At 54.5% G+C, this 9,640-nt stretch overlaps 1 protein-coding gene across 6 annotated transcripts in view; it reads left to right on the top strand.

Moving 5' to 3' along the window:
• ASAP3 (ArfGAP with SH3 domain, ankyrin repeat and PH domain 3) overlaps positions 1-9,429 on the top strand; it is a 47,580-nt gene extending 38,151 nt beyond the window's left edge. For 3 of the 6 annotated variants that reach the window (XM_060309704.1, XM_060309710.1, XM_060309727.1), the window contains 13 exons: positions 114-201; positions 1,546-1,594; positions 1,708-1,898; positions 1,977-2,110; positions 2,400-2,494; positions 2,678-2,855; positions 3,793-3,878; positions 4,028-4,143; positions 4,760-4,827; positions 4,921-5,028; positions 5,177-5,375; positions 6,239-6,464; positions 7,041-9,429. In XM_060309704.1, coding sequence (XP_060165687.1) covers positions 114-201; positions 1,546-1,594; positions 1,708-1,898; positions 1,977-2,110; positions 2,400-2,494; positions 2,678-2,855; positions 3,793-3,878; positions 4,028-4,143; positions 4,760-4,827; positions 4,921-5,028; positions 5,177-5,375; positions 6,239-6,464; positions 7,041-7,446 — 1,944 coding nt within the window. In that variant the 3' untranslated portion in view covers positions 7,447-9,429. The remainder of the gene's footprint in view (positions 1-113; positions 202-1,545; positions 1,595-1,707; positions 1,899-1,976; positions 2,111-2,399; positions 2,495-2,677; positions 2,856-3,792; positions 3,879-4,027; positions 4,144-4,759; positions 4,828-4,920; positions 5,029-5,176; positions 5,376-6,238; positions 6,465-7,040) is intronic. The other 3 variants (XM_030875204.2, XM_030875214.2, XM_060309713.1) reach the window with 3 other exon arrangements.
• Positions 9,430-9,640: the final 211 nt, after the last annotated feature.

The raw sequence follows: 9,640 nt of genomic DNA on the forward strand, positions 1-9,640 counted from the left end.
GAGAGGGGAGACATAAACTGGAACACGATTATTTAACAGACTGGGAAACAAGCCTAAGAGTTTGGGAGGCCCAGAGGGTAACATGTACATCCTCCATCCCCAACTTCGCACAGATAAACCGGCCACCAGTGAAGCTGACCTTGCTGACGTGCCAAGTGAGGCCAAACCCTGAGGAGAAAAAGTGCTTTGACCTGGTGACCCGTGAGTAGTCCCTGCCCCCTCCCTACCCAGCAACTGCCCAGGGCTTCTCTGAGAGACCTGTCAGCTCCTGGGAGGCTCCAATTAGGGGCCTGTGTCCAATTCCACATGTGTTTATCAAATAGTTGCTACGGCAGGCATAAGACTCCTTAAGCTCTGGACACTTTTCAGAGGCTTCACCCCATGTCACATTAAACATTAAAATGCACCCACACCCCACATTAAATATGATTATTTCTGTAAAGCATATTTAAATGGATTTGGGTAATTTGGCTTTCAAAATTATTACTTTAAAATGTTCAGTTTTCATCTTTTGGGGTCTTGGTGACAGGCTTTTCATGAGCGCCAGCGCAGGCTGAGAAGGACCTAGATGTGGTCTTCAGGGAGCTCTGCTGGCAGGGTTGTGAGGTGGGGACACGGAACTGCAAGGTGATGGGGAATGTCCAGAAGAGAGGTGCAGATATAGCACCATCAGAGATTAGAGTGAGTGGGGAATTCCCTGTCGGGTCCAGTGTTTAGGACTCAGCGGTCTCACTACCGAGGGCCTGGGTTCAATCCCTGGTCAGGGAACTAAGATCCCGCAAGCCATGCGGCGTGGCCATAAATAAATAAATAAAATTTAAAAAGATATATTAGAGTGAGGGAAGGCCTGCCCTGCTGTGAGGAATCAGGAAAGCCTTCTCGGAGTTTAGCCTTGAAGGACACAGAACATAGAGTCTGGGGGAGGATGTTTCAGGAGATGAAAGGCATGGAACCAGGAGAGTGGGTCCTGGTTTAGACAGGGTGCAGGTCCAGTTTAGACAGGGTGCAGGGTTCCCATAGCAGTAGTGGGAGATGAAGCCTGGGACCGCCTCTTAAAGGTTTGGACCTTATTTCCTGGCAGGAGGGAGCCATGGGAGGCCTTGGAGCAGGGAAGTGGCGTGATTTGAGCGGAACCTTTGGCCCAGCAATCTGGCAGCTGGTGCGGGCTGGGGGACGAGGGGGAGAGGTGGGGAGCAGGAAGACCCGAAGGGAGGCTGTGGGGCTGGGAGGGGAGGTGGCCGTAGGTTCAGAGGCTCCTCTGCCCGTGAGCTGAGGGGGGTCCTGTGCCCTGGGAAACCTCGCCTGACCCTGGAAGCTGGGCTTCACACAGAGGGCCTTCTTGGGGTCCTACTCTGGAGGTTTCTTCTGAGAAACTGCCCCCTCTGCTGGCCACTGTCATTACCCGCCCACTGTAGCTTAGCAGAGCCTGGCCCCAAGGAACAAAACCTCCGTCTGGAGCCGGCGGTGGGGGTGAGGGCTTCCCAGGCCCAGGGCAGCAAGGACAGCAGGATTTCTGTGAGCCAGACAACGCCCCTCTCCCCACAGACAACAGGACATACCACTTCCAGGCGGAGGACGAACATGAGTGTGAGGCGTGAGTGCCCCCCACGGCTAGCCTGGGGGTGGGGGCAGGGGAGCAGCCTCCGGCCCGATACAGGACCGCACCACCGCGGGCGTCATGCCCACGCCACGCCGCACTCTCCGCAGGTGGGTGTCAGTGCTGCAGAACAGCAAGGACGAAGCCTTGAGTAGTGCCTTTCTGGGGGAGCCCAGCGGCGGCCCGGGGCCCTGGGGGGGCGCCGGGCTGGACGGGGAGCCCCAGGACCTCACCAAGCTGCTCATCGCCGAGGTCAAGAGCAGGCCCGGGAATGGCCAGTGCTGCGACTGCGGGGCTGCAGGTGGGGCCGGACGAGGAGGGAGGTGGAAACGGAGGGGAGGGGCCCGCGCCTCCAGGCACGAGCTGCCCTACTTTGCAGACCCCACTTGGCTCAGCACCAACCTGGGCGTGCTCACCTGCATCCAGTGCTCCGGCGTTCACCGCGAGCTGGGCGTGCGCTTCTCACGCATGCAGTCCCTCACCTTGGACCTGCTGGGCCCCTCCGAGCTGTTGGTGAGGGCGGGGCGGGGCCGGAGGGCGATCAGGGGCGTGGTCTGATGAGGGGGCGGGGCTTGGGCCCGAAGGACTCAGCTGGAGCCTATGGGGTCGGATGGGGCGGGGCCAAGGTGAGGCAAGGCCAAGTTGGGGCAGGACCCAGACGAGCCAAAAAGAGGATGGGCGGGGCGGAGCCGAGCCTGGACCAGGAGGGAGGCTGAGGGGCGGGACCTCTGGAAGCTCAATCCTCCAGGGGGCGCTGTCCTAACCACCGCGTCTTATCCCCACTACTTTCCCGCGAACCCAGCTGGCCTTGAACATCGGAAACACTCGCTTCAATGAGGTCATGGAGGCCCAGCTGCCCTCGCACGGCGGCCCTAAACCCTCAACTGAGAGTGACATGTAAGGCGATTCTCAGCTGGGGGCAGATTCTGGCCGGGGGATTCTGCTTTCCCGGCTCCCAGGGAGAAGTCTGGGGAGAGGGGAGCCTCAGATCTGGAAGAGTCCAGGACATGTGGGGTGGTTTCAAGGGTCAGCTGAGTAGAAACGGTCCTTGCTCTGACATCCCGCGGTTATTTTTGACAGGAGCACCCGCAGGGACTATATCGTGGCCAAGTATGTGGAACACAGGTTTGCCCGGCGGTCCACCCCCGAGCCTCAGAGACTCTGGACGGCCATTTGCAACCGGGACCTCCTGTCAGTACTGGAGGCCTTCGCTAATGGGCAGGACTTTGGACAGCCACTGCCGGGGCCTGAGGGGCAGGTGAGAACCCTCTCCAAGGGCCACTTATAACCCAGCCACACTTAGCACGCCCCAGTCCTCCTCCAGGGCTGGCTGTTACTCCCCCCTGCCCCACCTCTGACATCTGCTCAAACCCCACCCATCAGAGGGGTAAATGGGAGAGAGCACAACTTAAGTCAGGCAGTCCTGAGCCAAAATCCTGGCTCTGTCTTTTCCTAGCTGTGTGATCCTGAGCAGTTTACTGAACTCTGAGTCTCATTTTCTCATCTGTAAAACGGGTTAATGATAGCACCCATGGGGTTGAAGTGAGAATTAAGTCCCGTATGAAAGGGCCTGGTGTATAATATATCTGCGATAAACGTTAGAATATTTTTTTCCCTTGAATAGCCTTAGAAATGCGGAGGGGTGGGTCAGATCAGAGCAAGGAAGGCTATTGCACTGGTGATTCTAGTAACAAACATCACATGAGCCAAGGGGGAAAGGATATCAGAGACATTTGAAGGAATAAATTGACACTGATTGGACATCAAAAATTGGATGCCATGTCTTTGAGCTGTCTGCCTGATATCTTGTGGGCTATCCAGTGGGCAGGGTGGGTGTAGCACTTAGACGGGGTAAGAATTTGGAACAGCCTACACGTGAGTGTTAACTGAAAGCTTGAGGTTATTCGACATCTCTGGGGGCAGTGAGAGAGGAGCAGAGAGAAGAGTCCAAGGCCAAGAACCAAGTTTGGGAAACACCTTCTACTGGGGAGGAGGAGGTAGAACCACTGAAGGAAGCAGTGAAGGAATGGCCTTTCATCCTCCTCCCAAACATGAGGTGTCACCATTCAGTTTCCTCTCTCAGGGGTTCTGGCAGCTTCATATCTGGAGGTGTCAGGGGGCAGCAAGAGTTTAAGAGGGTAATATTAGGGAGCAGGTGAACTGGGGTAAACTCAGAGGTGTGGACATGTATTCAGGCACCTGGAGAGCTCGCCCTGCACTTGGCTGTCAGAGTCACCAACCAGGCCTCCCTGCCCCTGGTGGATTTCATCATCCAAAACGGGTGAGAACCTCCCTGCCCACCTCCTCACGCTCCCCTTGCCTTCCTCTTCTCCCCCTCTCCTCCCTCCTTTCCTCTCTCTCTTTTCCCCCTGACTTCACCTGTCTGTTCCCTTCCTTCCTCCCTGACCTACCCCCCACACCCCGCCACAGTGGTCACCTGGATGCCAAGGCTGCTGACGGGAACAGCGCCCTGCACTGCGCTGCTCTCTACAACCAACCCGACTGCCTCAAGCTGCTGCTGAAAGGGAGAGCCTCACTTGGCACAGGTGGGTCTCCGACAACTCCTCCATCAGACTCCCATTCCTGACTAGCCCTCCTGGGGGACTTCCTGCCTTATTTCCAGACAGAGAGCACTGGTAACAAGCATGGACTTTGCACACAGACTTGGGTTCTAATCCTGGCTTGCTTCCGACCACCTTTGTGACTTTGGGGTTTGTCCATTCATCTCTTGAACCTAAGCTTTTTCATCTGTAAAATGGGAATAATACCACTGACCTAGCAGACCTGCTGAAAGGATAAAATAAAACAACGTTTCTTAAAGTACCTAGACAAATAAACATTAACTGAATCTGAATAATAGTGTTTGTAATAGCTATGATTTGCTGTTTAATGTGTACCTGGTAATGTGCCAAGTGCGCTATGTATATTAACTCATTTAATCCTCATAACAACCTCGTCAGTAGTTCCAAGTATCATACTCATTTTATAGATGAGAAAATTAAGGCCCAGAGAGGTTAAGTCACTTGTCCAAAGTCACACAGCCAGGAAGTAGCAGAGCCAGGATTCAAACCCAGACGGTCTTGATCCCAAAGGCTCATCCTAACCTCTAAGTTATAATGCCTCTTTGACCCTGACCACGACCCCTGACTTTATCCCTCACAGTGAACGAGGCAGGAGAGACAGCTCTGGACATAGCCAGGAAGAAGCAGCACAAAGAGTGTGAGGACCTGGTGAGGTCTAGGGAAGGAGAGGGAGCCCCTGACCCTTTCTATCTCTCTGCTGAGCCCCTGACCTTCTGAACTGCCAAGCTTTGTTTTTGGCAGCTGGAGCAGGCCCATGCCGGGACCCTCGCCTTCCCCCTGCACCTGGACTACCCCTGGGGGATCTCCACAGAGCCTGGCTCTGACAGTGAGGAGGATGAGGAAGAGAAGGTGTGTCCCAGCCCTCGCCTCTCAGGCCTCCAGACGGCCGAAGGGAAGACCTGATGGTCTTCCAGGTCCACATGGGACCTGATGTGGGGAGGGGCGAGGCTGAGCTGGAGGAACCAAGGGCATCCTCCCTCCCACACTTCTGCCCCAGCAGCGCTGCCCGCTGAAGCCGCCAGCCCAGGTCCGCTGGGCCAGCGGGAGGCTGGACATCAGCAACAAGACCTACGAGACCATCGCCAGCCTGGGACCAGCTGCCCCTAAGATCCAGAGTGAGGATTGCCCCCCACCTTTGCCGGTCAAAAACCCTTCTCGGACCATGGCCCAAGGGCGTGCGGGACATGCCAGTGGAGGTATGGTTGGCTGCCCAGAAAAATGCTCTCGTGCCATTCATTGAGGGCCTGCTATGTGCTGGAGCACTGAGCTCAGAGTGCTGTGTTAGTCCATACTGTCCTCACTGTCACCTGTCAGGTAGGGGTTATCATCTCCCCATCACAGGTAAAGGAAGAGAGATGTTAAGTAACATGTCCAAAATCCCATAGCTAAGTCCCTGATGTGGGCTTCCAACCCAGGTCCGTCTTATTCCAAATTCCTCAATGCTTCACTGAAATAAAAAGAGAGAGAAGCGTTTTTTAAGAGTGCACTGTCTTGAGTCCCTTGGGGGCTACTGAGACACAGTCTAGTGGGAGAGATAAAAACTGGAATGTAATTCATTATAATATAAGGCACAGTGCGACATAGAAGATAAATTCCAAAAGGACAGAAGCAAGTTTTGTTGACTACTATTTCTCCAGCACCTAGCACAGTGCTTGGCTGTTGTCAATAACTATTTGTTGAATGAATGAACAGGCTTGTTCTGGGAACTCGGGAGAGGGAGGGAGCGTCTCCTGCTGGGATTGGTAGGGGGGTTAGGAAGGCTTCCTGGTGGAGGCAGCATCAGAGCTGAGCCTGAGGGACAAGCAGGAGAGTCCAGATTGAGGAGAGGGTGTGAGCAGAAGTGAACAGTGCTAGTCAGTGTGGCCCTGGCCATCAGGAATGAACATCATGAACCATGAGACTGAAGCATGATGGTGAAGAGTTGAAGGAGAGTGCTGGACAGGCAGATGAGAGCTGGGGGATTGGGAGAGAACCATGATAGATCCCAGAGACCAAAAGCTGCTTTGAAGTTGAGCACAGAGTAAGTGATAAAGACAGGCTTTATCACTTCTGATTTCAGATCGTTCCGAAGTTCCCAGCCTGAGCTCGGAGTCTGCTGGGGTCCCTGAGAACCTGAGCAGTCCAGCCTCCTCCTCCTGCAGCCTCACAAGCCCCGTGGAACCTGGGGGTCCCAACCAAACCCTACCCAGCTCTGAAGAGGGCCTCTGGGAGCCCCCGGGCCCCTCCCGACCCAGCCTGACATCTGGAACCACCCCTTCAGAGATGTATCCCCCTGTCAGGTTCAGGTTGGTGAAAGCCCAACTGTGCAGTCTCAGCAAGTCTCCTGACCTCTCTGAGCATGCATTTACTTCGCCACCTGTAAACGGTGCCTGCCTGTAGCCTGGGATACCTTCCAGCGCTGAGGCCCATGAACAATGCAGAAATGCTAGACCATAAGTGGAGGGTGATTGGACCCCTTCCCCCTTCACACACCTGCTCCTGCCTCTGGCCTGGAGAGCTGGGGAGGAGTCTGGAGCTCAGGCTGCTGAAGCTGGAAGAGCGAAGGCCTAGTGCCAACTGTGGCTTGTTCTAGAGGTTCACAGTGGGGTTTTCACTCTGTCCCCACCTCCAGCCCAGGATCCAGTCCTCTCTTCCTTGCAAACCCTTTCAGTTTGGAGTTTGGGGAATAGATATGGTGAAATTTTCAGTGTGGAGGTCAGTTCTGGGCCTCTGGGGCCTGTGATGCACCCAACCTGGGGGCCTCGTGGACTCTCTACCCACCCAGTCCAAGCCCCCAGCCTTGCTCTATCCCTGAGCCTTTCCCCCTACTCTAAGGGGCTCTCTGGGTGCAGGGGTCACCTTGGCCTTTCCATGTCTTCCAGCTCTGAGAGCACTCGCTCCTATCGGCGGGGGGGCCGGAGCCTGGAGGACTGTCCTTCAGCCCGGCAGCCTCTACCCAGAAGGAACATGCCGGTAAGACTCCGGGACTGTGGTTTGAAGGGCGGTGAAAGGGTACGTGGGAGGCAGAGCTGGTCAAGAGTAAGTGTATTAGGGCGGCAGACCTCTGTCCAGGACTGGGGGCAGCCATCATTTGCCCAGTCCCTGTCCTGTTGCTCCTCCTTCCCCAGTCCAGGATGGGTGCAGCTGGGGAGAGCCCAGGCCTTGAGAGGCGGCAGAGATGACAAGGCCCAAGCTCTGACTGTTCCCCAAAGGAGGGTGAGCAAAGCTGTGTCAGCCAGGCTGGTCGCTCAGAGAAGGAAGCACTCCCTGCAGACGAGGAAGGATTAGGGTGGCCGTGTACCAGCCATTGGTTTGCACAACTCTCCTCTTATACAGGAGTCTCCTGGAATCCACTGAAACTTCCAGGCATAGAGGGATGTGACAGGGACAAGGCAAGAGCTGTCATCCTTAATCCAGCTTCTCCCTGCTGAATCAGTCTCGCACAATCATACATATTTAGATGAGGAGCCTGGGAGTGGGCATAGGACAGAGGCAGTTGTGCCGAGAAGGAAGCCATCTCTGCTCCTGGTTCCCCTGGGGATTTGTCGGGGTTGGCATTGGTTGTCTGTGTTGAGAGTAGGGGATGGAAGGAGCTGGGTCTCTCTAGGGAATCATCATCCTCAAGTCTATCAGAGTCAGGTACCAGACACAAATGTGTGTCTACAACCAGGTGTCCATCACCCAGCATTTAGTTGATGCCTGTTGTTGAGACGTGTGTGATAATAAGAGCCTGGCCTTTGAAGCGTGGAGGTCTTGGAAAAGTGGCTTCTTCAAGCTTCAGCATGAAGCTTCTTCAAGCTTCAGCTTCATCTGTAAAATAGGGATAATTTCATGTTCCCACAATAGGACCTTTTGAAACTGAGTGAGATAAACAGCTGGTGTGTAACAGGTGCTTAAGAAATGTCAATTTTCATCCTTCTCTTCCCAGGTTGGCTTCACTGAAGGAGACGGTTCAAGGACTGGGGTTCTCCCAGCAAGTTCTGTGCAGCTTTTGCAAGACTAGCTCCTTACTAGCCCTTGCACGCCTGAACCACCCCCATGCTGGATGCCAGCATTCAGAGCTAGGACTTGAGCCTACAAGACTGGGAGCTGAGGTGTTTATGCCCTGGGGTCTTGCTGTCTCTGTCCCTTGTGCCTCTGTGGCTGGCCTTCCTCCCTGACATGGGCCCACGCCCCTGCCAAGGACACTGGGCCCCTCCATGTTAGGGCTGATGGTGGTTTGTCTCCATCTCATACCTGCCAGGGACCAGGGAGCCCTATGGCTGGACCCAAGTGCTCCTGACCCAGCTCCAACTGCAGAACCTCCAGTCCCTCATCAGACCAGAACTGTGTTTCTTCCATCAGTCTGGGGGCTCTAACCTGCCTTCATTATTCTGCAGGCCAGGGATTCTGCCAGACTAGGGACTGTCTTCTCAGCCATTCACTAGCCTGGTATTCTTTGACTGAGTTCTGGCTCTGTCCATTCCTGTGCTAGGCACTGCAGATGTCACAGGAATAAGACAAAGGTCCTAAAGATGTGGTCCCTTTCTGGGCAGCCGGTCCCACGAATTAGGCTTGGAAATGGACAGGGCAGGATTCCAGAGGATGGTCCTGGGCCTAGGGGCAGACTGACAATCAGCTGGCTTGCACCTGAATAGCACTGCAGTTGTCTACAGCCTGTATCCATTCTGGTTTCTCAGTGCCCATGCTGTACTGGCTGTTAAATAAATATTCTGAATATCACTCCTTTTGAGGGACAGCACAGCCTTGCTGGGGACCTCTGTTATAATAGATTCCCAGCCAGGAAGTAGAGGAGGGTTCACCCCATTTGCTTACTCTCCTTGATTTAGCAAGAATGAAAGGAATAGTCTGGAATGATTATCCTCACTTCTTTCCTCTTTCTCAGTCAACTCAGGAACCTTCCAGTCTCGGGGCAGGAAAGGGCCAAGAAAGGAGAAAGGAGAGTGATAGAAATGGAGGGTGGAGACTTAAAGGTTCTACTTCCCAGCGCCAGAAATTCCACCGTCGCTTTCAGGCCCATATTGGAAAACAGATACACCTAAGCCACCATCAGTCTCTAAGAGGTCAGCTTTATAGGCCCTGGGCGCTGGGATGGACCAGGACAAACAGGGGAGGCCAGAGGATGCCAATGGCCAATGCAGCAGCCTGGTCCGGGAGGCTGCGCTGTTTACCCTGGAGACCTGACAGGTCTGTGATCCCACAGGAGCGAGGTTGTCTTCAGAGCCCCCAGTGTCTTGTTATTTCACTCATCTCTAATAAAAGATTTTTCAGAGTAAATTTCAGTGGTTTCATTTATGTTCTCTGAAGAGCCGTCGGGAAGGGGAGGGATTCTTAGGGCTTGGAATTCTTTCTCTAGACCTGCTAAGAGGGACAGCCTGGTGTACAGCAGTGGTTTGCAACCAGGGGTGATTTTCCCCCAGGGGACATTTGACAAGGAAGACACATTTTTTATTCCCAACTGGAGGGTGCTGCTGGCATCTAG

The sequence above is a fragment of the Globicephala melas genome, chromosome 1 (genome assembly GCF_963455315.2).
Source record: "Globicephala melas chromosome 1, mGloMel1.2, whole genome shotgun sequence".
Classification (NCBI taxonomy): domain Eukaryota; kingdom Metazoa; phylum Chordata; class Mammalia; order Artiodactyla; family Delphinidae; genus Globicephala; species Globicephala melas.